General features: G+C 35.4%; 1 protein-coding gene across 1 annotated transcript; it reads right to left on the bottom strand.

Moving 5' to 3' along the window:
- Positions 1–25,979, bottom strand: LOC131855305 (homeobox protein Hox-B4). Its single transcript, XM_059206559.1, has 4 exons — positions 25,451–25,979; positions 24,048–24,260; positions 1,874–2,031; positions 1–348 (listed from the first exon to the last, which is right to left on the bottom strand). Exons 1-4 carry the CDS (start codon positions 25,977–25,979, stop codon positions 1–3), a joined length of 1,248 nt encoding a protein of 415 aa, XP_059062542.1.
- Positions 25,980–27,610: the final 1,631 nt, after the last annotated feature.

The following is a 27,610-nucleotide window of genomic DNA, read 5'->3' as shown; positions in this document are numbered from 1 at the left end:
TCATACTACATATGGCCTAAACATGTCATTGGGACGGCCGCCATCTTGGCTCATGACGACCAACCCGCGTCTATTGTTTTCCAAATTCGAATTAAAATTCGCCGCGGCTATTGCTCTTTCTCGTTCTAAGGCGATAATTCTGTCCCTGTCCAGGATGGGCGGTTTGACGGCTGTCAAATCGGCCGCGATTTGTTGTGGTTTTTCGGGTTCGGGAGGCAAAGGAATTTCTTTTGGTTTACTTTTCTCATCGCTTTGGTGCGACGCGTGCGAGTCCTTGTTTTTGGAGTCTTGTTGTGCTTTTTTCGAGCGTTTCCACTTCATTCTTCGGTTTTGGAACCATATTTTTACCTGTATAAGAAATATATTGTTGTTAGATATATTTTCTCAATGCATTGTATGTAAAAGAAACTTATACTGTACATCTATATCATATACCTACATATTTAAAGTAGGTATCTTTGAAAATTATATTTCTTTACTTCCACGCGGTACCTACTTGAAAACTATCGTGACCAACCAACTTCTTTCTCAATCTTGCATCCTTCATTGATAACTGGCCATTAACCATCATATACGTTAAAAAAATGTTATCTACTAATGTAATAGCGGCATACTAAAATTAAACGTAATGATTATTTGCTTAGTGCTCTATATCAAATTATGTAATCTGTACCAAATTGTCATATCTGTGCCTAAATAAAAGAAAAAATAACAAACATCTGCTATTTCAGAAACCAAAGCGACCTAAAACCATTCCCGAAATTACTGAGGGTCGGCAGAGATTAATATTTAAACCCACACAAGTAATAACGTTTATGGCACTCCTCCGGCCCTCCCCTATAATCTTGTCTATGACTCTAAGCTCAAATCCGCCATCATTCAACTTGACAAGTGTTTGGCGCGCTTTTGTGAATGTCACCGTTGTTTTGGGGCTCAGGAAAGTAAAAAGGTGCGGTTATGTGAACATTGTTTTTGTGATTTTCGCTAAAAGGGGTCGCAATTTCAATGGCGGTGTGAAGATTAAGATGTTTTGTTTAAATAAAATTAAGTTTTCAGCCATTTTCTTTTATTTTTATATAAGTTAATAATATATTTAATCTTATAATAGTCTCCTATTATTATAATAGTTATTACGCATATCAAGATTAATTAAATGAAAATAACAGAACCCAAAACAATGTTGTAATATTTGTCTGTGTAATTGTGCGTACTAATCTCAGAAACGACTTTACTGATTTGGGTACGGTTTTCAATTGAAATTTTGTGTTTGTTTTTTACCGTAAGTAATATAAAAAATTATATTACAGGATAAGAGACATCTCGAATGGCAACGTATACCTAAGTATCACGGATGTCACATGATGACGTGATGTCCGTTGTTTTTTTTATACTAAGATAGTGGCAATGGCATGTATATAGGGGACGGTATTCTTCTACCAACCAAATTGTGTGTCCAAATACCTACATAAAAATTAGAAATAGAAATAATCTTTATTTAAATAATCTCAGTATAAGCAGTTTTGAATAGTCATAATAATATCTCAGGACAATTCACACAGCGCCATCTAGACTCAAGTTAAGATAGCTAAAGCTTATGTTATGGGTACCTACTGATACAAATACATAGATATTTTTTTTAATACATATACATAGAAAACACCCAGACCGATACAAACAATCATACTCATGAAAACAAATGTTTGTGCCGTGCGAGGAATCGAACCCGCGACCATCGGAAGAAAAGCTGTGTGTTTGACCGCTAGACCACCGAACTATCTAAATAAATGTTCAGCATTAGGTACATATTTAACATTTTGTGAAAACAAACTGCTAAAGATCTAAAAAAGTATATGACAACCAACAAAACACGAACCTGTGTCTCCGTCAGCATCAGGCTGGTGGCCACCTCGAACCTCTTCGGTCTGGACAGATACTTGTTCATCCGGAACTGTTTCTCCAACTCCAGCAGTTGCTGTGAAGTGAATGCAGTCCGAGGGCGCCGAGTCTTGCCAAGGAGGGCGTGAGGGGCACCTGTGCAAAATGAGTAATTCTTAGAGATCAGATTTGCACTCTTTGTAACAATACTCCTCCGAAACGATGTACAGGCCCCTCTTCCCCACTGGGCACGTGCCCGGGGCCCCGTGATGGATTGGGGCCCTCTAGTCTAGTCTACTCCCTACTCCATTAGGGGGATTATTAGTAATGTGGATTGATAAACCCATTGCTAGCAATGTACCATGTCAGGTCGACCTCCACGCAGTTCCCCCTGGAAACCATCGTGTTAAATTCCTGGTGAATTTGTCACGATGTGCTAACTGACCTGACCTCATGCTCATCTTATCATCCTCCACTGGTGCCCCGCCAGCGTAAACCGTTAGCGCAGGCGGGTGCACCATTACATTATCATCCACAAACTCCCTACTCCATTACTATTACTAAACGATAACCGATAGCTAATCTACTCTCGTCTGAAAATCAGTCTTAACAAATGCTTACAGACTATGATCAATTTGTTCGTTTTGTAATTTTTTTTATTTATATATTTGAGCGACCAACAAGATATACACTATGAGGTTACAATTAATATCACTTGCAAAAAGTTCAGGTATATAGTGTTGACTTCATTACTGGTGGCCACGGCATGCGTAGATGTTTACAGAGATTTATATATGTATACATATATATCTTTTTATTTTATTTTGGTTTATATATAATATATATATAAAATTCTCGTGTCACAGTTTTCGTTCCCATACTCCTCCGAAACGGCTTGACCGATTCTCATGAAATTTTATGAGCGTATTGAGTAGGTCTGAGAATCGACTAACATCTATTTTTCATCCCCTTAATGTTAGGGGTAGTCCACCACTAAATTTTTTTTTTATTTTTTAGACAAAATTTTTAGTTTCTATTTTTTTATGATACAATATACAAAAATACATACAATCCTAAAGTTTCACCCTTCTATCATCAATCCCTATTTTTTTATAGCGTTATTAATTTATATGGCAAAACAACGTTTGCCGGGACAGCTAGTATATATATATATATCTATTTTATTTTTTTATATATAAATTTTTTTTTCGTCTTCTTAAAAAGATTAGACTTCAAGTATTCCCTTTCAAAATATTATATAATGTGCTATTAAATATATTCACTATCTTTACAATGAGAAAGAAAGGTTATGGAGTGGAGGCATGGGTCGACGGAGTGTGGGGCGCCCTCCTGCAAGATGGACCGACGACACTACGAAGGTGGCCGGCAGTGGATGGATGCAGAAGGCGGAAGAGCGCACATGGTGGAAGTCTTTGGGAAAGGCCTATGTCCAACAGTGGATAGACACAGGCTGATGATGATGATGATGATGTTGATGATCTTTACAATTTAAAAAAAAAATTGACTTCACGCGAAGCTTGGTCTTATGGATGGTAATAGAATGGTTAACCCGCCTGCGCTAACGGTTTACGCTGGCGGGGCACCAGTGGAGGATGATAAGATGAACATGAGGTCAGGTCAGTTAGCACATCGTGGTAAATTCACCAAGAATTTATCACGACTTCCAAAGCTAACCTCGTGGATAAACTGATATGGTAGAATGCTAGCAATAGGGTTTTTAGTCCACATTCAAATTCAAATATAAATTAAAAAATAATTTATCCATGCAGGCCATTTTAGCCGCTTATGAACGTCAAACTTCCCTACCGTCCATTACTAATAATCCTGCCAGCGAAGCCTAGTCGCCCAGGTATTCCCACTTAGAAAAACAACTATACCAAATGAGCAATTGTAAATCCTAGCATATCTATAGTCCCAGTACAAAACACCATGCAATCTGATTATCATACAATCTAATCAAGGAACAACGTTAGTTCATCCCATAAAAGCGCCGCATTCAACTCTCATAGGGTTGCCACGAATCACAAATAATAATAAATAACAAAATATAAAGAATTACAAACTAAAATAACCCGACTCTGGCACTTACAAAAAGTAACAATACTCCCAATCGACCTCTCAACTACAGGTGTCATACCGAAACAGATGCACCAGTCAATAAATACCCTGAACTTGCCCCTTAATATATACCGCCAACTACAGAAGGCTGTAGTTCTAAACACATGCCGCATGGTTAGAAAATTTCTACAAACAGATTAGGCCAACATTTATATTATAGTACAGATAATATAATATTTCATATATAGTATATTCACCTAAAATTAGAACATTGTTGTGTACTTGGCTTAGGCCCGTACATACCAAGATTACCGGCGAAAGTCGAGAGAAAAAATAATAATAATTTTGTCTTCCGTTTAAAAAAATCTTCATCATTATCATCATCATCACATTTGTTATTGTTTGGTGATTTTCACCCGCAATGACAAGGATATCACCCCATTTACGGGAGATAATAATAGAAATAGAAATAGAAATAATCTTTATTCAAATAAACTTAATATAAGCACTGTTGAATAGTCAAGTTTTTTTTTATTCTACCGCTTATTCGGAATGCAGATTCATCACAAGAAGAATAAGCAAGAAACCTGTGTGTTGCTCTTTTAAATAAATATGGATTTACTTATATTTAATTAACAACAAGGATTAGGCATGCGACAATCAACATAGAAACCGCTACGCACTTAATCTCTGTTCAATCAGATAATATTGTCAGCGCTATGAATTTTAAGTTAGATATTTTCTACAAAAACATTATTATTATTTATAAATTCTTCAATTTTATAACAAGTTTTTTTACAAAGAAAATATTTTATGACACATTTGAATTTTTTTTCTGGCAAATTGACTACAGACTCTGGGAGTTTGTTGTAAAACCTTACGCAATTTTGCATAAAAAATGATAATAATAACAATAAACTCTTTATCGTGCTCATAGAATGCAATAAGAAAAACAGTAAATAAAAAATCAATAACAAAAGCCAGCTATAAGAAATATAATATAAATCTAAATATATATAACTCAAAGGTGACTGACGTAGTGATCTATCAACGCACAGCCCAAACCACTGGACGGATCGGGCTGAAATTTGGCATGCAGGTAGATGTTATGATGTAGGCATCCTCTAAGAAATAATTTTGTTTATTCAAACCACTGGACGGATCGGGCTGAAATTTGGCATGCAGGTAGATGTTATGATGTAGGCATCCTCTAAGAAATAATTTTGTTTATTCAAACCACTGGACGGATCGGGCTGAAATTTGGCATGCAGGTAGATGTTATGATGTAGGCATCCTCTAAGAAATAATTTTGTTTATTCAAACCACTGGACGTATCGGGCTGAAATTTGGCATGCAGATAGATGTTATGACGTAGGCATCCGCTAAGAAAGGCTTTTGATTATTCAAACCACTGGACGGATCGGGCTGAAATTTGGCATGCAGGTAGATGTTATGACGTAGGCATCCGCTAAGAAATAATTTTGATTAATTCTACCTCCAAAGGGATAAAATAGGGGATGAAAGTTTATATGAAACTTTGTCAATTTTAAACCGATCGTGCTGAGACTTTGCATGCAGAAAGCTACTTTGACGTAGGCATCCCCTAAGAAAGGATTTTGATTAATTCCACCCCTAAGGGGATAAATTAACGCGGGCAAAAGCTAGTGTCATAGAAGTGTCATGCAGAAGAAGTTGAACAGGTCAGCTAACTGTTAATATATATATAATTATATATTGTTAATACAATATATAATTATTACTAACAATATGTTTATAATATTAAGCAGGGGATTATAAGTAATGGGTAAAAATGGCTCAATTCACAATAAAGCTGGTACTCTATTTTATTATTATTCATAAAAAAAAAATAGATTCAAATTCAAAATATCTTTATTCATGTAGGTCTATTACAGACTCTTATGATATGTCAAATCTACCGTCAGTTCGGAATGATTTCGAGATGAGAACTGATAAAAAACTCAGCTCGTGTTCTCTTCAAATAAATGTTATACTTGTTTACAATAATACAGATTAATTTATATTTTTCAATTTAAGTAATGTATTAAAAAGAGACAGCATATAGTTTCGTCCTTGTCACAATTAACTGTGGTTAAATGGCGCGCCATTTGCGGAGGGTTGGCAGCCCTGGCTGAGCCAATAAAAATGATAATTATCAATTAGAGTAACAACACTCGGCGAACGCGACATTTGGTACTGTTTGCACAACGATAAACGCCGCGCTAAATCCGTGACGCATCTGTCACGGGTTCGAATCCTGGGGACGGTTTGCGATATCATTAGTTAATTTTTAGGGTGTGTATGCATTTAATTTGTATAATTCGATTTTAAATGTTCATTTGTTTATTCACTATTCATTTAGATTGCTATCGCGATGGTTTTGAAAATAGTGTATAAAATTAACTTATAACTCAATTGAAATACTATATTTACTTAAAATACTTATATTATATGTTCATAGGTTAAATATTAGTATTAAATTATTTTATGCAATAATTGAAAATAGTCTATAAATGTAAATTATAACTCAATTTAAATATAAGTAAAATAAATTTATATTATAAGTATTTGAAGTAAATAAATTACTTCAAATACTTATAATATAAATTTATAAGTTTAATACTAGTAATATTTATTCAAATATTATTATTATATATTTTTCTATTTGAGTATTTAATTGAATTAGTGCTAATTGGTGGTTTGTATTCACACACTTAAACTTAAAAATGTAAAGTAATAATAAAATTATTTAAAAGAGCAACACGCAAGTTTCTTGCTCGTTCTTCTTGTGATGAGACAGCTTTCCGAACGAGCGGTAGATTAAAAAATGTAATGACTATTCAAAAGTGCTTCAATGTAAGTTTATTTGAATAAATGATTTTCTATTCTATTCTATTCTAATAAAATCATACAAGCAATTTTGAACAGTCATATTTTTTTATTCTACCACTCATTCGGAATAGACTCATTACAAGTAGAATGTGCAAGAATGTCTATCACACATTCTTGTGCATTCTCCTTGTGATGAGTCTTAATAATAATAATATGTTTATTTGTCAGAATAAATGGTGGTAATTATATATAATATATGTTTCATCATATTCTGCTGATTCCAGCGTACAAATACTATCGGTCTGGGTGTTTTCTATGCATAATATGTATTTACGAAAAAAATCTCTGTATTTGTATCAGTTGTCTAGTATCCACAACACAAGCTTTAGCTAGCTTAATTTGGGTCTAGATGGCGCTGTGTGAATCGTCTTAAGATAAATATATATATATATATATTAATATAATTATTTATGTGCATTATGGTAATTAAAAAAAAAAATTGCGCGGTTTCATTTGTTTGCCGAGCACTTGCAAGTAAAAATTACATTAATAACATCAGGCACCAAGAACGAGAATAATATGTTATCTGTGGAACGAGTCACCGGAGGCACAGCCAAACAGCCATAGTGCAAACATTCGAAAAATATTTAAAAATATATTAAACAGGCGCGCACGCACTAAGTCAAACAGAAAGCCGTGCTTAAGTACCGGAATCAAAGATCAATAAATGAAAATTTTCATTGTTGACAGTACGTGACTTCGGAATGGACCCTTAATGGTTGGTCGCTTTAAAATGGATGGTTTAGTTTTATTTCTTCCACTATTTGTAATGTATGGTAATCACTCTTTACCTAAGCATATTGTGTGTATCACAGTTAAGCGACCATTGAGGTATTAACCTACTACCGTATAGAGATCATGCCACAGTGGAAGAAAACGGCGTTATGTGATGTTGATGTAGAAATATGTCAAAATAATATCTAAATAAAGAAATTGCTTATAAATCTTCATTTTCATCCCATAATACCATAGTTTTAGTTTAGTAAGCATTTTTGTATCGTTAAAATATGCTAAACATTACTGGACCGATTTTCACGGGACTTTTTTTTGGCAGGTAGCTGATGTAATAAGGAGTACTTTTAATATAGAAAAATATAGTTATATTCCACGTGGACAACGTCGCGGGAACAGCTAGTTTCTCTAATATTAGGCCATTAAAATTAATTATACTTAAAAGTTTCTTGAGTTATTAATTCGTGATATAATACATTCATGATATTCTGTAAACAAATTACTTGCTATCACCAAAATATATTATAGTCGGAGTGACAGGAAATTGCAGTGTCAGTGCTACAATCAATTGCGTTAACAAATGTGTGTGTTCTACTAAATTATATGTTAATGCGTCAATGCAAATAACTTTATTTATTGGAAGTAATGGTAGGTATTTTAACAACGATTGTTAGTCAAGAGTGATTTTAAGTGATTTAAGTAAGTGGATATTAAGAATAATAAATAGAAATGTGCCATTTTCCGTACATATCAAAATTAGAATAGCAAACAACCTACATATTTCTATTAAAACGTGGGGTGATAGGGGTTGTTAGTAATGTGGACTAACAACCCCATTGCTAGCAATGTATCATGACAGGTCGACCTCCACGCGGGTCTACCTGGAAACCATCGTGATAAATTCCTGGGGAATTTACTATGATGGGCTATCTGACCTGACCTCATGATCATCTTATCATCCTCCACTGGTGCCCCGCCAGCGTAAACCGTTAGCGCAGGCGGGTGCACCATTACATTATCATCCTTTAAAAAAAAAACACCCTTATTACAATAGAGCATTAAGTCACAAATTATAAGTATCGGAAAATGGACCTAAATAGTTTATTTTTAAAGCCTTATTTCAAAATATATAATTTTTAATTAGTGCAATATATAAGTAACTATTTGCGAATGTAGAGCAACACTCCACGCAATTCCTGATTCCCGCCGAAGATTTACGCGCTCCGTTCTTAGAATACAAGCTAGCGATTACGCCTTAATCTGCGAGCCGCCATTGTGGATTTGTTTATGGCCATATTGATTTATTGTCTGCGTTCGGAAAAGGTGGAAAATTAAAAAAAAAATATGACAAGAATATTTATTTATTTAATCAAGTGATTAGACTTAGGAATTTTTCTATGCAGTTATATTAAGTTTTGTAAACTTATGTTTAAGTAAATATGATCTACTCGTATACATATCGTCACGCCTGTCCCCGTTTGGGTGGGCAGAGACAAACTTATTTATTATATTACTTGTTTCATTAGTCAATGAGCACAGAGACAATATAAATAAATAAATAACCCTGGATAATTAACGCAGCGCCATCTAGTCCCAAACTAAGCAGAGCTTGTGTTATGTATACTAGTCAACTGATTTAAATACATAGATATATATTTTATATACATAATATATATAGACAACACCCACACTAATACAAACAACCAGACTCATACTCATGAATACAAATATTTGTACCGTGTAATCGAACCCGCGACCATGGTGAGTAAAGCGGCGTGCTAAACCACCATAGGTAGTATATATAGTTTTTTTTTTTGAGGCTCAAAAACGTTTAATAAACCACTAGGCCATGACTATAAAAGTATAAAAGTAGTAAGTATATATAGTTATATGTTTGTCTATGGACAAGTAGCATAATAATATCGTCCATACAATGACTTTAGCACGCCCGGCAGAGCACAAGACGGCAATCAGGGTAATCTGATTTGTTACGCACCCCGCCACCCTCCACCACCCGCCACCCCGCCGTGCCGCCATTGAACCACCCCGTAATGTGAAGGAGACGTAAACAGCAAATAAAATAATATTGTTGACGTCTTACAATGTATGTATTGTTATTAATAATCTGAAAGAAATATATCTAAATAGCTGTGTGAAATTTATAGCCTATACGTTATTCTGATAAGCTATATTACTGTAAAGTTTCATCAAAATCCGTTCAGTAGTTTTTGCGTGAAAGAGTAACAAACATCTATCCATACTCACAAACTTTTGCGTTTATTATATACTAGCTGTTCCCGTGACTTCGTTCACGTGGAATTTAACTTTATTTTTCTAATATAAAAGATTTTTTCTAAAATGAAAGTAGTCTAAATTACTCCTTATTACATAAGCTACCTGCCAAAAGAGTCCCGACAAAATCTGTCCACCCATTTTACATAATAGATAGAGCGATTCAAGAGGAAGGTTTATATGTATAATACATGTAGAATATTGTAGAGAAACACTGATAAATTTAGGTAATTAGGTATATTAATTATCAGCATTGCACCCGTGCGAAGCCAGGGCGGGGTGGCTAGTAAAAAATAAACAAAACAAACAATTAGGTGCTTAACTTAACACAACTGTTACAATAAAGAAAAGGTGACAAAAAATTCACGCACATCACAATACCCGCTAGGGGTCGTAATGGGGTTGATTTGTCGGCAGTTTGTAATCCGTGTTACAATCAACACTGGCGGGTGCCCTGCGCCCCGCGGCGTGATGGTTAAATGTCACCCTACCGATTTATATGATTCCGTTTTGACATCGAAAAAGTATGTCATTAACCGACTGCAAAGAGAAGTGGTTTACAGTTCAAAATTCTAAATATCTTTATTCATGTAGGTCTATTACATACTCTTATGATATATCAAATATACCGTCAGTTCGGAGTGATCTAGAGATGAGAAGAACTGACAAGAAACTCAGCTCGTATTCTTTTCAGATAAATATTAAGATTGTATTATTAAAGACTATATGTATATATTACTGAAATACCGGTCGCTGAGCAGTATTTCAGTAATATATACATATAAATAAAATTGGCGTGTCTGTTTGTTTTCTTTTCATATCACCCAGTATTCTCTGTCTATTGCATAACCGAAACAAATATTACAAAGCAAGTGCCTTGGCGGCTGAAATAGGTGAGGCTGAGGTACACACACAGACAAGTTTCTATTGTATATAATATAAATAAATGATCTTGGACAATTAACACAGCGCCATCTAGTCCCACGGTAAGCAGAGCTTGTGTTATTGGATAGACAACTGATATAAATAATTAGATATTTTTTAAATAATAATATCTGAGTATTTATATCAGTTAACTAGTTAGTAGATTACATAATATACATAAAAACACTACACAGTCAGATACAAACAATCATACTCATGAATACAAATGTTTGTGCTTGTGAGGAATCGAACCCGGGACCATCAGAAGTAAAACAATATATTGATTGACATTAGTGGAATACTGTGACATTTATTATTTTATTGTGGTACCTATTACAATGTTTTTAATGTAATGACATATTGTATTGAAGTCATTTTCAATATTTGCATACCCCTACGGGGTGCTGCATATCGTGTACTTATATTATATTGTAAGATCAAACTTACCATGTAGCAGGCAAATAAATAAATAATTATTATTATTATAAATTATTGTTATTATTATTATTTTTTTTTTATATTATTTTTTCTCGACTTTCGCCGGTAATCTTGGTATGTACGGGCCTAAGCCAAGTACATAATAATGTTCTATATCAGGTGGATATACCATAATACAAATGTAGGCCTAATCTGTCTGTAGAAACTTTCTAACAATCCGGCATGTATTTAGAACTACAGCCTTCTGTAGTTGGTATTTATTATTATTATTATTATAAATTACTATTATTATCGGTGTACAACCCGCTGAGGCTGTCAATATCAATTCCTTGGTATATACGGTTTCAAAAATGACAGACAAAACCGAACAAGTAACACTAATGTATCGTTGGATCCGTGATAAAATTTCCGCCCACAAATAATACTTATAATTCAAATGGTGTTGCCATTTGATCTCATTCAGCACCCAATTCAAATATAAACAAACAAATTAACAAACTTACCCCTATTTAAAATCCACCCCATTGTTGCAATAAATAAATTATTACCCCTAAGGGGTATTGGAATAATTGCCAAACTATTACGACCCTTATAATAAAATGTATAAAGTTACAATTAAATTATATGGATTAACTATGGGGTAATTGTGACAAGTGATCCGTGTGTTCTAATTTAAAGCTCAGGGGTGGTCAATCAGTTGGATGGGTGACCGACCGGTTTTTTTATGTCACTGGTAGATAATCTGGCCCGCTTGATGGTAAACGGCAAAGGTAGGTATGCACCAACATTGACAATGACCTTATGTCAAACATTTGACACCAGTGGTACAGTTCATGCGTTGTCAAATCAAATCAAATCAAATCAAAATCTCTATACATGTAGGTCTCTTACAGACTTATGATATGTCAAATCTACCGTCAGTTTAGACTTTCGAGAACTGATAAGCAACTCAGCTCTTATTCTTTTTAAATAATAATATAATAATAATATCTCAGGATAATTTACACAGCGCCATCTAGTCCCAAACTAAGCAGAGCTTGTGTTATGGGTACTAGACAACTGATATAAATACATGGATACATTTTATTTTGTAAATAAATACATATTATACATAGAAAACACCCAGACCGATACAAACAATCATACTCATGAATACAAATGTTTGTGTCGTGCGAGGAATCGAACCCGCGACCATCGGATAGTAAAGCGGTGTGTAAACCACTAGACCACCGAGGCTGTCATAATAAGCTTGTACATGATTAGAGAATTACAGATTCATTTTTCAATTAAGTTTTAAAATACATATCAATTGATTCACTCAAATATATATAACGAGAGAGTTTTTGGCTTCAGATTTTTTATTACCGGCCGTCTGCCTGACGAAAACCCTCCTTGGGTTTCTTTCCTAAATTTTTTAGGTATGAATTTTAAATTCATTCCGGAGCAATAAGTTGTCATGCCTCGTATCCTGTGATTTCACTGTTTAATTTGTACTTTACAACCGAAAGCAGCTTACAAAGCAAGCTGGTTGGCGGCTGAAATAGGTATAATTTAAAAAGATATATTCATTAGGCTAAATCTTAATCTTAATCATTACATAGTATAAAACAAAGTCGCTGTCTGTCCGTCCATATGTATGCTTAAATCTTTAAAACTACGCAACAGATTTTGAAGCGGTATCTTTTAATAGATAGAGTGATTCAAGAGGAAGGTTTATGTATATGTAGAATACATGTAGACCTGTGCGAAGCCGGGGTGGGTAACTAGTAATATTATAAACGCGAAAGTTTGTTAGTAAGAATGTTTGTTATTCTTTCACGCAAAAACTACTGAACGGATTTGGATGAAACTTTACAGTAATATAGCTTTTGCATCTGAATAACACATAGGCTATATTTTATATTAGCGGTAGATTAAAAAATGTAATGACTATTCAAAAGTGCTTCAATGTAAGTTTATTTGAATAAATGATTTTCTATTCTATTCTATTCTATATTGAAATTGAACTCGAGTGAAACCGCGGGCACAGCTAGTATAACGATAAATGTCAAGTAAGTGTGATGCAATTACCTGAGTCTGTATCATCGCCAGCAATTTTTTTGTATTCATTGTATTGTAGGAGATAAGATTAGTAATAAGATACGATGGGACTGCCAGCATCATATCGAGATAAAAATCCCTAAATAAATGTAAGAAATAAAAAAAAATGTGATGCAGACGAAGTGGTGGGGTTTAGCTAGTATCTAATAATTCACGGGGTTCATAAAACTGTTAGGTATTGAGGAAAGTTGAGAACGTACAACGCATGCGTGAACAGGTCCCGCCCCCACAGAGCCACACAGAAGCTATTCTTAAATTGGTAATAACTACACTGTAAATGTAATAATAGAATATACCTACCGTTTGTAATATATCTAATAATATATTTGTTTATTGGAACTCATAAATAATATTATTTTAATCTATCGCTCATTCGAAAAGCTGTCTATATAACACGAAGAACGAGCAAGTAAATTGCCTGTTGCTCTTTTAAATAATCGTTGTTTAAATGTATGGTTTAGTGTGCATACAATATGTTTAATAAAAATATAGACAAAAGTAAATAAATATAATAACAGCCTAGTGTAGGAATCAATGCTATTGTGATTGTATTGAAACAATCTTGGTAAAAAAATAAATTATCACTTTTTAAACTTTACAAGAATTCTCATCTCCCCTGTTATTATTATTATTATATTATAATTATTATTATTATTTTCCAAACTACAAAAACTCTCATCTCCCCTCTTAAGGAGAGGAGATGGCAACTTACCCCCGGCAGAAGCATAGTCGGCCGGGGTTCAGGGCCCCAGGGAGAGAAACCGGCGTACAATGCGGGCAGAATCGAAGAGCACCGTTTTCTGCATCTTTCCCGGGAGTGAGCCGCCCCGGAATCCCAACCGTCTGAGATGTTGTTCCAGACTGATTGGGATAAGACCGTTCACCGACATAACGATTGGAATGATTTCGGTGGACATTACCCTCCATATTTCGGTCACCTCGTGAGCCAGGTCGAGATATTTTCTCTTTTTCTCGGTTTCGGCTTTCACGTCCCGTGACGTCTGTCAAAAACACTCTCGAGAGTGCCCGATCCATCACCATGATTATTATTATCATTATTATAGTTACCGTGAGGAACAAAATAAATTATTCATAATTATCAGAAGAGACCAGTTCTTATAGAATTATTGTATACTAAAGGATTAATCCAGGGACCTTGAGGTCAACCTTTTATAAAATAGAATAGAATAGAAAATCATTTATTCAACTAAACTTAATTTAAGCACTTTTGAATAGTCGTCACAAATTTATTAATCTACCGCTCATTCGGAAAGCTGTTTCATCACAAGAAGGCACAAGAAACTTGCATGTTGCTTTTTTAAATAATCTCTGTAACTTTACATTTTTAAATCGAAGTGTGTAAATACAAATTACCAACTAGCACTAATTTATAAGGGTCAAATAAATACGCAATAAGATTATATCAGTCGTAGTGATTAGAGCAGACCAGTCCCTACAATCAGCACTTGTTTACGAGTATGACGTAAGCCACCAGCAAACTGCGCCTGACCATATTTTGGGGTGCACAATGACGCGGCCCACCACGCCGCCACATTTCTCTACATTTTTGTGAGCATGACTACTCATTCCACTGGACATCGTCATAGCTACTTAAAACTACCATAGTATTACAGTTATAGTGTTGTATTATAACCATAATAATAATATAGTAAAAAATTTTAAATATTTTCTTTTAGTTTACACTTTTTATTTCTAAGCTTGCTCATTCATCTTGTGATGAGTCTGTGTTCCGAATGAGTGGTAGAATAAAAAATATAACTATTCAACAGCGCTTATATTAGGTTTAGTTGAATAGAGATTATTTCTATTCTATTCTATTCTTGATACATGTATACGAATTTGTTACAGTTAAAAAGTACAGACAAACCGGCAGCAAACTGTATGTATGTTCAAAACAAACGGCCACTAAGACCTCTCTTTGTTTCTGTGTCTGTCCAGTAATATATTTCCGGTGGACATTGATTATGTCCATTCGGTGGCAGTATAAATAGATTCCTTACTGAAAATCCACTGAAAATTGTCCCTTTTATGTCAACGTCGCCGTTTTAGTGTTGGGCACACGTTACTATCGATTGAGTATCGATAAAAGAAATAATGTTTAAGTACACCTATGGGGAGTTAGGACAGAATTTTGGGGTTTTGTTGTGATAGGAGGAAATTTAGGGGTACAAAAAATTGGGAAATTTTGGCCGAAATGTTGCAGGTCGTAAATGCTTAAATAGGACTGAAATGCAACGACATGAACGTTTTAGCCAAAAAATATGATCATTGCAGAATCAGATCATTGGTTTCATAGACATGTGAATGGAATCATGCGACCTAAAAAGCAACGACCTAAGAAGCACTAATTAATGATGACGACTTAGGCTTTGAAGCCGGCTACCGCAAGGGAAACCCCAAGTAGCGCCCGCGAATTGTGACACGGGTGTAGGTTTAAAAGGCCCTTTTAGAATGCATTAACACTCACCTTCACTACTTTCAGCTTCCCCCCAGGCCCAACTAAGACCGGGATAAAACCATTGCTAATACAATTCACTTTAGTATCCGAACCTCAACCGGCACGCTCTGCGCTCGTCGACTGAATTTCGCGGCTCACCCAACGATAGAGGATTATTCAACTACCGACCTCCATATTTATAGACCAAAGTCAGTGTAGTAGATTGGTCTATAAATACTAGATGGCGCTATTTACAACATTTGCAAATCTTTACATTTGGTACTTCATCGTATTAAACACAAACTACCTTCTTTTAATATCTTTTTAAAATATCGGTTTTTTTCTTTTAAAATATTTATGTGAACTCTAACACTAATAAATAAATTATATCTTTTTTTTGATTTTTTTCGACCCAAATATTGCTTGTGATAGATTGCGTCTGCGATAAGACCGCATTTTGTATTTTAATTAGTCTGTTTTTGTAATGTAAAAGTGTGTAAACATATGAGAAGAATACGAGCTGAGTTTCTTGTCAGTTCTTCTCATTTCGAAATAATTCCGAACTGACGGTAGATTTGATATATCATAAGAGTCTGTAATAGACCTACATGAATAGAGATGTTTTGAATTTGTATTACAATAAAGAGTCAATAAACAAAGATATAAATAAAACTTAATCTTAATAATATATAAATGCAAAGGTTTGTGAGTATATATGGATGTTTGTTACTCTTTTACGCAAACACTACTGAACGGTTATTATGAAACTTTACAATAATATAGCTATATTTTTATTGCAATTTAACGCACATGAAATCGCAGGCGCGTCTACTTACATATATATTTAAAACATTGACAGAATTTCTCAAACACCAGCAATAGTTTTTGAATTTCAGTTCCTCAATACAAAATCTACTTTATCCTCAAATTGGATCGATACTTTTGTTCTAAATTTAAAACTATCGATATTATTTAGTATCGCTCATCGCTCCGCACTAGCCTACACGTGGATTTAATTTGTTAAGGGCCAGACCCTTTGTTTGTCCGAACAAATTGCTGCCTGATAATTGGCTTAGCGCTCCCTACAAGCGACGGGTGTGGTCTCATTATGAGCGGAATTATAGTTTATTCAAATCTAAATATCTTTATTCATGTAGTTCTACAACAGATACTTATAAGAAATAAAAAAAAATATGTAGGTTGTGTAGAGAAGAACTGAGAAGCAATTTTGCTGATAGTTTACAAATGAGGTTAATTTATTCGACACTAGCTGTGCTCGCGATTTCATCCGCGTGAAATTTATAACCTTATATGTTACTCTGATGTATAAGATATATTAGTGTAAAGTTTCATCAAAATCCGTTCAGTAGTTTTTGCGTGCAAGAGTAACAAACACGCATCCATACTCACATAATTTCTTATTTGTAATATAAAATAAGATTTTCGTAATTTATGAAAGAGTTCTGTTGTATTTATAATTAACTACAACAATTAGATACTTTTCTAAGAGATTTATTTCTTTTCATTAAGTAATATTATCTTTTTCTGTGGTATTCATGTAGTAAATTTCTATAATTGAAGCTTGATGAAATTATTCAATAGTGATGAACTTTTTAGCATTCTATGAATTGCGGATGCCGGATTCGCACGATAAATTCATCCATGCATCCATCCAGTCCATTGTGTGACAGAGAGGGAAACTCCGAACAGTTCCCGGGACTTATGACCCGGGTGTAGGGCTCAAAAGTTTATATTATAAAATTTTAATGAATTTATTCAATAAAACATTAGTTATAAATATATCTATTAAATAATCTGGTTTTCTACACAAAGTAGGAATACAATTCAAGCGTATTTACCCGCCGTCAGTAAGACCACACCTTAATTAATGAGATAACTCAGTAAACGCAGGCAGTTGCTTTTTACAATTAAATTTCAGCAACTCCCTTGGATTTGAACTAATAATTAGCAAATTTATAATTAATTAGTACTTATTTTATTTACTAGTTACCTGCTCCGGCGTTGCTCGGGTGTTCATAATGGTTGGATTTTGTATATATTTAAATCAAATCAAATCAAATAAAAAAATATCTTTATTCATGTAGGTCTATTACAGACTCTTATGATATGTCAAATCTACCGTCAGTTCGGAATGATTTCGAGATGAGAACAACTGACAAGAAACTCAACTCGTATTCTTTTCAAATTAATGTTGTATATGTTTACAATAATACAGATGTATTTTTAAATTTAAATTTGGGAGAATAGAGTGACCACCAGCATATGCTATTGCAAAAAAAAAATCTAATCAGTGTTCACAACCGACACTACGCTGTAGTTCGAGATGGGTGGACTGTGTGAAAGATGATATGGTGAGAAAGGGAGTAAATAACGAGATGACTGCGAACAGGGATGAATGGAAGAGAAAAACATATTACGCAGACCACAAATAAATGGGATAAGGAAGAGGCGGATGATTTTTTTTATAACACAGGGGACAAACGAGCATGCGGCTCACCTGATGGTAAGTGCTTACCGCCGCCTATGAGCATCGCAACACCAGGGGAACTGCAAGTACGTTGTCGGCCTTTTAAAAAGGAATAAGCTCTTTTCTTGAGGGTTTCAATATCGTATCGGTTGGGAAATACCATTGCTGGAAGGTGATTCCACAATGTGGTTGTGCGAGGCAAAAAGTTTCTAGAAAACCGCACTGTGGAGGACCGCCATTCATCCAGATGATCAGGATGGTATTTTTGTTTCTAGCGGGTGGTACGGTGAAACTCAGCAGCTGGTATCAATCCGAACAATTCCTCAGAACACTCTGTGATATATGCGGTAGAAAATGCACAGAGATGCAATATCTCGCCGCAAAGCCAAGGTCGAGTTTCCAATAGACAGAGTTGCGAATGAAAACTACAACCAAATCGAGAACATATTTTTGTAAGTGTGTTATAAAATATATTATTTATCTGTAGCAATATTAGAAGTAGTCATCTGTTGATATAGGTAGATGCGATCAATCATCAATTTGTTACGAAAATTAGATAAATATAAGATAAATTGTATTTTATCGTGAATTTTGTTATTACAAATACACACCTTGTTTTAAGATTAGGTCAAATTGGATAGTTTTTTTATAGATGATAATGGAGTGATGCATCCGCTTGCACTAACGGTTTGTATAGGTAGATACTAGCTGAAGCCGCAAACGTTATTTTGCTATATAATAATTAATTTTTTAATAGCGATTTACGCTATTAAAAAACGCGGCTTTGCACGGGTGTACATATTATATATATAAAAATTCATCTTGAATCGCTCTAGCTATTTAAAAAAACGCTTCAAAATAAACTTTACACACACACACACACGACACCGTCCTCGCCGGCGAAGACGACGACCTCAAACACACAATATCGCGCATTCAACCGGGCGCCTGAGCGCGCCAGGGCGCTCCACACCGGCGCCCCCGGGCGCCCCTCCGATCGATCCCCCGTCCAATTCAAACGGGGATCGATATTACGACAGCCTGAGCCGAGGTTCGAACCCCTAGTGGTGCCCTCAGACTAAACTCGTATCCGTCAGGCAGGAGTTGGCCTTCAGCCGCTCCATAAGTCCTTCCTTTGGTTTGGAGTGCCATCCGCACTCGCCTCCTAACGTCCCGTGAAGCTGTAAAGGCCAGCTACGGCCATCAGCATTAGAGTAGTCCGAAAAAAATAAATTTAAGCATACATTGAATAAGATACATAACATACATAAACAAATACTAACTCTTGTTATTCACTTAATTCTATATCTTGTCTTTGTTATCATGATAAAAGTATAAGACCGAACGATGTATAAATATATATATATAACATAATCTGAAGTAAATCACTTAAAATGATATATTATATTGTTTTGCTGTCAATATATTATGTTTAAATCAGCTAAACATGTTAAAAAACATACTGATTGTAATCCTATATTAACTAGCGGTGACCCAATGGTCGAAATTCTGCTATCATTTACTAATTTATTTGATACTCGTTTAAATTTCATACCTAATAAGGTACATGTGTATGTTATATCTTTACATAGTATAAAACAAATCGCTGGCGCTGTCTGTCCCTATGTATGCTTAAATCTTTAAAACTATGCAACGGATTTGGAAGCTGTTTCTTTAACAGATAGAGTGATTCAAGAGGAAGGTTTATATATATATATATGTGTGTACACCCGTGCGAAGCCGGGGCGAGTAACTAGTAATATCGATAAATTATTGAGCCTTTCTTGTCTCATCTTTGTCCTTTTTTAATTTTTTAATACTTTTAATTATAAAAATTTAACTTTTTGGTGTGCCTTTTAGTGACGTGATGCCCTAAAGACGGATTTTTTTTGTACTTCGACTGGTGCCCCCCCAGACGTGATGCCGTAGGAATTTGGTTAATTTGATTATGGGTTAATCAGTCGCTGTATGCATTTAAAAAACTAAATACCGTTATTTCATAACCGTCTAGACTTGTGGCGGCGTGGTGGGCCGGGTCATTGGGCTCCCTAAAATATGGTCGAGCGCAGTGATGGCTGGATCATCCGTCATACTCATGAACGGGTGCTGCTTGTAATGACTGGTCTGCTCTAATCGCTATAACTGATTTCCTCTTATTAATTGTTTAACCAGTTGGTTATATATTCAATATTTTTTTCTATTTGAGTATTTAATTGAATTAGTGCTAATTGGTGGTTTGTATTCACACACTTAAACTTAAAAATGTAAAGCAACACGCAAGTTTGTTGCTCGTTCTTCTTGTGATGAGCTTTCCGAATGAGCGGTAGAATAAAAACATGTAATGACTATTCAAAAGTGCTTCAATGTAAGTTTCTATTCTAGTCTATTCTATTCTAAAACTATATCCAGGGCAACTATCCTGAGTGATAGTGACAGATGTCCAAGTATTTTTTAAATAAATAAATGATTTTCTATTCTATTCTATTCTATTCTATTCATAAATATCCAATTCGTGGGGGAGGGGATTGTTAGTAATGTGGACTAATAACCCCATGGTCAGGTTGACCTTCACACGTCTATTCCTGGTGAATTTCTTAACTGTTACCGTAGCTTATGGACCCCCGAAACACCAGGGGTGTCACTTGTGTTGCAGTTAAGAAACCCTTCTTAATAAATCCCATGCTGTAGTCTCTCGAGGAAAGGGGGGAAGGGGTGGTTAGTAATGTAGATTGATAACCCTATCGCTAGCAATGTACCATGTCAGATTGACCTCCATAAGGTTCCGCCTGGAAACCATCGTGTTAAATTTCAGGTGAATTTACCATGATGTGCTAACTGATAACCTGTGGAGGATGATAAGATGAGCATGAGGTCAGGCCTCATGCTCATCTTATCATCCTCCACTGGTGTCCGCACATACCGTTGGCGCAGACGAGTGCACCATCACGAAATCATTCATTAAAAAAAATTACATGTAAACCAAAATGTCTTTACTCGTCATAAATATAATTTAGACAAATTATAATCGTTCGCGCATATGGCACGTACCTGTTATGAGCCATTTCGATTTTATAGGGTAGGGGTTCGAATCCGGCGATGGTTAATGGCGTTATAGGGGTGCAATTGATCGAGATTAATTTTATGGGCACTCTCATTTTATAGTTGAATAATTTTTATTCACATTTAAATAGTTCCATTTTGTTAAGTGATTATGTATTTTTTTTATATTATTTATTCTAAAAAAAACAAAGTAATATGGTTTATTCAAAAATTCAAAATATAAGGTTAAATTTGTTTTTGAATTTTTGACTAAACAATATTACATATATTGAATATTCAAAAATTTCTATTCATTTATATATATAATTCGTTTATATTCGACCATAATTAATTTAAACTACAAATTTTAACATTAAATTCAAATTCAAATTCAAAATAAATTTATTCGTGTAGCTCTATTATAGATCTTATGATATGTCAAATCTACCGACAAAATGATTAATACAACAGAATGATTTCGAGATGAGAAGAACTGACAAGAAACTCAGCTCGTATTCTTTTCAAATAAATGTTAAGATTGTATTATTAAAGAATATATGTATATATTACTGAAATACCGGTCGCTGAGCAGTATTTCAGTAATATATACATATAAATAAAATTGGCGTGTCTGTTTGTAATATTGAAATAACCGTTTTTTACTACATGGATATTAATATATGTAAATACGGTACATATACCAAACTAACATTTTTCACAATTTTTGTCTGTCTGTCTGTTTTTTCCGGCTAATCACTGAAATGGTGGGACCGATTTTGACGGGAATTTTATTGGCAGGTAGCTGATGTAATAAGGAGTAACTTAGGCTACTTTTATTTTAGAAAATGAAAGTTAAATTCCACGCGGACGAAGTCGGCGACAACGTTATAATACCGCACGTGTGTACATGGATTATACATATAAACTTTTCTCTTGAATCACTCTATCTATTAAAAAAACCGCTTCAAAATCCGTTGTGTAGTTTTAAAGATTTAAGCATACATAGGGACGGACAGACAGTGACTTTATTTTATACTAGCTACTCGCCCTAGATTTGCCCGGGTGTACATGTATTATATATATAAACCTTCCTCTAGAATCACTCTATCTATTAAAAAAACCGCTTCAAAATCCGTTGCGTAGTTTTAAAGATTTAAGCATACATAGGGACGGACAGACAGCGACAGCGACTTTGTTTTATACTATGTAATGATTTGGAATATTTACGATACTAAAACATACACACACGAAAAACCCAATTAAACTACATCACCGTTTTGTGATTTCGCTTTTGTGAATTACTGAACCGATTTTGATGAAATTTGTGCGAGATCAATCTGTTGCTGATAGTGTACGTCAGCTTTATACCACTATTGACAACTCACCCTCTGTTTACAGTTAACACATGTCGCTTTATCTCGCACCTACCCCTGAGCGTGAGGGTAGCTTTTTGGCATAATATCGGCTATTATACTGCGGGTAAACAGGTGAAAATATTTCACACTATCTGTACATATAAATAAAATTGGAGTGTCTGTTTGTAATATTGAAATAACCGTTTTTAACTACATGCATATAAATATAAATACGGTACATACACCAAAATAACTATTTACAATTTTTGTCTGTCTGTCTGTTTGTTCCGGCTAAACTCTGAATGGCTGGACCGATTTTTACGGTACTTTTTTTGGCAGGTAGCTGATTTAATAAGGAGTAACTTAGACTACTTTTATTTTAGAAACATTCTTTTATTTTAGACAAATTCCACGCGGACGGAGTCGCGTGTACAGCTAGCACATCAATAAACTTGTGAAGTGAATGCGTTATAAATTTAACTATTATTTTTTATTAAAGCGTTGTGGCATGGTGATTTATTACTCTTAATTAGACTGTAAAGTTCGGAGTTTGAATCTGGTAAAAGAAATCTTTGTTTTACAGATTTTTTTGTTGTATATTTATAATTTCTGTATGAATCGCCGTTCACAGATACAGAGGTAGACTGTAAAAAGTCACAGTTTCACACATATCGATGAAATTTTCTGATCTACCATTAGTACGGTAGTTTCGGATGAGTATTGTTACAAACACTGTGACACGAGAATCTTACTAATATTATGTAATTAATTTAATTAATATATAAATAACTAAAATATATTATTAAAAGGAGTCTCTTTAGGCAAGGTTCCGAAGATACTGGCAGCGTTTCCCCTTTGAATTGCTAGACTAATTCTTTGTTCGAGGTAGCTGCCAGCTCTTCGGTCTTCTGTGACCTAACTAAATTACTAAATTATGTTATCTGTGCTGATAACATAATCGCGAAACTTTGTAAGTATGGATGGATGTTTGTTACTCTTTCACGCAAAAACTACTGAACGGATTTTGATGCAACTTTAAAAACAATATAGATGATACATCAGAATAATAATCTTAAACTTATTAATATTACAAAAGCGAAAGTTTGTGAGTATAGATAGATGTTTGTTACTCTTTCACGCAAAAACTACTAAACGGATTTTGATGAAACTTTACAATAATATAGATACATCAGAGTAACATGTAGGCTATATTTTTTATTGAAATTTAACACGAATGAAACCGGGGGCACTGCTAGTAGACTATAAACTTACACGGGTGAAACGATGGGCTTAGGCTTAGGGCTATTTTTATATAATTAGATAAAAAGAAGATTATGATGAAAGAAAGAAAACTTACCCCCCAATTCCGGTATTCTATGATAAAACATTCCAGTCCTGGCCAGCCATTCAAGCTGCATGTGATGCAGGACCCTATCTCCAGGGTGGTGGAACGCGGACGGCATGGGAGCTCCAGGAGGCGGCTGCAGCTGAGGGTAGTTGAAGAGTGCTGCAGATTGCGCTGCTACGAGAGCAGGGTTTTGAGGCAAAAGACCCGGCTTGGGTATGATACCTGGGAAAGATGATAGGTAAATTAATAAATTAATATATTTCATATGTATTTTGAATGGAAAACTAGCTGACGGTATGAGGAATGAGATCTTAGTTTTCTTTTGACTATTCTAATGCCGGCCGCAGCTGGCCTTTACAGCTTCACTGGACGATATGGGGCGAGTGCAGATCACTCCAAACCCGCGGAAGAACTTATGGAGCGGCTGAAGGCCAATTTCCGCCTGACGGATACGACTTTAGTCTGAGGGCACCGCTAGGGGCTCCTCGGAGCAACCTCGGCTCAGGCCGTCGTAATATCGATCCCCGTTTGATTAGACGAGAGATCAATCGGAGGGGGCGATCTTAGTCTTCTAGATAAATTAATATATTTTTTATGTATTTTGAATGGCAAACTAGCTGAGGCATGATATCTTAGACGCCTGGAATGACAACGCATGAGTGGTATCACGGGTATCACATGATAACGTGATATGCATATAGGCGACGATTACAACTTGTGAAATGAAATCAAAAATCATTTATTCATGTAGGACATTTTACCCGCTTATGAACTTCAAGATTTTTGTATTAATATTTTTCCCTACCGCCCATTTCAGTATACAGATTCTATTGATAAGAACTGGAAAGAAACTCAACTGATTTTAAGGCTTTACTCAGTAAATATGATTTAACAGATGTTTTGAATTTATTTAAGGGTAATTCCTATATATCCTTTGGTATCTTATTGTAATTTTTTATACCTATTCCCATAAAAGACCCATTTTTTTAAATTACGCTTATGAACGGCAGGTTAGTCTTTAAATCTAGTATTAATGTTATGCTTTACCATCAGGTGATTTGACCAGCTATCATTGCACTCAACCAGTGCAATGATGGCTGGCTTATCCGTCATACTCGTGAACAGGTGCTGCTTGTGGGGACTGGTCTGTTCGAGTTGCGAACACTCATTATACTATTTGCTTTTGTATTAACATATGTCACACTATTCTCCCAAATTCGAATTTAAAAATTAATCTGTATAATTGTAAACATGTACAACATTTATTTGAAAAGAACACGAGCTGAGTTTCTTGTCAGTTCTTCTCATCTATACTCATAACAAATAATAAGAGTCTGTAATAGACCTACATGAATAAAGATATTTTGAATTTCAATAAAAAAGAAGAAGAAAGAGAAAGTAGATGTACTCACCAGGTCTATAACTCTCAAACTCCTCGTTCCCCCCCTCAACTCCGGGAGAAATTGGCGGGCTGTAACTGCCCGATCTATTCCCATCATCAGACCCTGGGGAAGCACTTCTAGGAGAACTCTGCCCGGATCTAGGACTGTCCGTCTCTGCTCTATGGTCAAAACTCTGCTCATCCGCTCTATTCTGGTACTTCTCTATGGTATTCTGCTCTATTTGCGTATCGTAGTTCTGATTTTGGTATCTCGCGATGAAGTTTTTATTCTGTATTAGCGACATATATTTATTCTGTGACATTCTCTCTTGCAATGTTGTCTCTGGTTCAATATGGCGGGAAAGTAAGGCGTCTATACAAAACGACTTTTTTCCCTGGTTTAGAATAGTCTTTTCCTCATCTAATTGCTTGAAATACTTCATGTTTTTTGGACTGTTCGATCTACTGGGGTCCGGGTTCGAGTCCTGATCGATTTCTAATGGTTTCTCCTCGTTTGAACTGCGACGGTACATGGTGTGCGTGAGGATTTGTGATGACATGTTTACATGATGGTCCTGTGAAGGAAAATGTATTTCATTAGTAGGTATTACAAATGCGAAAGTTTGTGAGTATGGATGTTTGTTGCTCTTTCATGCTGAAAATACGAAACGGATTTTGTTGAAAGTTTACAGTAATATAGCGTATACATCAGAATAACATATAGGCTACAAATTTGACGCGGGTGAAACCGTGGGGAGAGTTAGTATTATTATAAAACTATTAAGGTTTCTTAAGGTTCTGAAACGCGTAAGACTAACGATTTTCCAAATTTAACCTAGCCTATATAGTTGGATGCTGAGATGAACAGGTCAGTTTTTTTTATGGATGGTAATGGAATTATGCACCCGCCTGTGCTAGCGGTTTACTGGCGGGGCACCAGTGGAGGATGATAAGATGAACATGAAGTCAGGTCAGTTAGGGACAAATTCAGCAGGAATTTATCACGATGGTTACCAGGGGGAATCGTGTGGAGGTCAACCACGCGGTCTAATTAATAGATAGAGTGATTCTAGAGGAAGTTTTATATATATAATACATGTACACTCGGGCGAAGCCGGGACAAGTTACTAGTTTAATAATAATTTCTCCGGATAACACATACAGCTCCATCTACTCCTATATACATCTTCCTTATCCCATTTATTTGTGGTCGTCGTAATATGTTTTTCTCTTCCATTCATCCCTGTTCACAGTCATCTCGTTATTTACTCCCTTCCTCACCATATCATCTTTCACACAGTCCATCCATCTCTTTTTCGGTCTTCCTCTGCGTAGTAGACTACTGATATAAATACATAGATATTTTTTTTAAATACATAGAAAACACTCAGACAGATACAAAAAATCATACTCATTAACGCAAATGTCTGTACCGAGTAAGGAACCCGCGACCATCGACAGTAAAGTGGTGTGTTCAATCGCTAAACCACCGGGGCTGTCATAATCTATATTAACGCAAATGTCTGTACCGAGTAAGGAACCCGCGACCATCGACAGTAAAGTGGTGTGTTAAACCGTTGAACAACCGGGGCCGTCATAATGTATATTATAATCAGTTTTATTGCTAAGATTAAATACATGATTTCATTTGAATTATCCCCACAGTAGAGCTATTCTGTAAGCGTCACATACGAATTCGAAGTGGAATTCGCGGTGTGATTGTACATTAGTTTCTGCAAAACTCGATAGCGACTGCAGCGCCACACGTTCGAGAGTGGGACGGAGGTAAAACAGGCACTAGTGAATTTTTAGAAAGGCAAAATCAATAGCTCAGTCATCATCATCATTATCTCTGAGCCTGGAAGACGTCCACTGCTGTACGAAGACCTCGCCCAAAGATCTCCACGACGATCGGTCCTGCGCTGCGATCTTGACCAGATCGTCGGTCCACCTTGTTGGAGGCCTTCCCACTGTATCTTCCGGTCATCGGTCGCCACTCGAGGACTTTAATGCCGCAACGGCCATCTGTCCTACGAGCTATGTGCCCTGCCCAAAGCTCGTTCAGTTTCGCAATTCTTCGGGTTATGTCGGTCATTCTGGTTCTTCTTCGGATCTCCTCATTTCTGATTCGATCACGCAAAGTAACTCCGAGCATAGCCCTCTCCATTGCCCTTTGAGTGACTCTGAGCTT

This window comes from Achroia grisella, unplaced genomic scaffold, assembly GCF_030625045.1.
Source record: "Achroia grisella isolate CSIRO2021 unplaced genomic scaffold, CSIRO_AGI_Agris_v1 utg1360, whole genome shotgun sequence".
NCBI lineage: Eukaryota > Metazoa > Arthropoda > Insecta > Lepidoptera > Pyralidae > Achroia > Achroia grisella.
This window is presented reverse-complemented; position numbering and strand designations above follow the sequence as displayed.

Bases quoted from the DNA above. Each gene is read 5' to 3' on its own strand.
- LOC131855305 (XM_059206559.1), bottom strand. From the start codon at position 25,979: ATGTCATCACAAATCCTCACGCACACCATGTACCGTCGCAGTTCAAAC. The intron at 24,261-25,450 runs GTGAGTACATCT...CATCTTTCCCAG, and splicing joins GTTTGAGAGTTATAGACCTG to GTATCATACCCAAGCCGGGT. The intron at 349-1,873 runs GTTCGTGTTTTG...TTTCTTATACAG, and splicing joins TGATGCTGACGGAGACACAG to GTAAAAATATGGTTCCAAAA.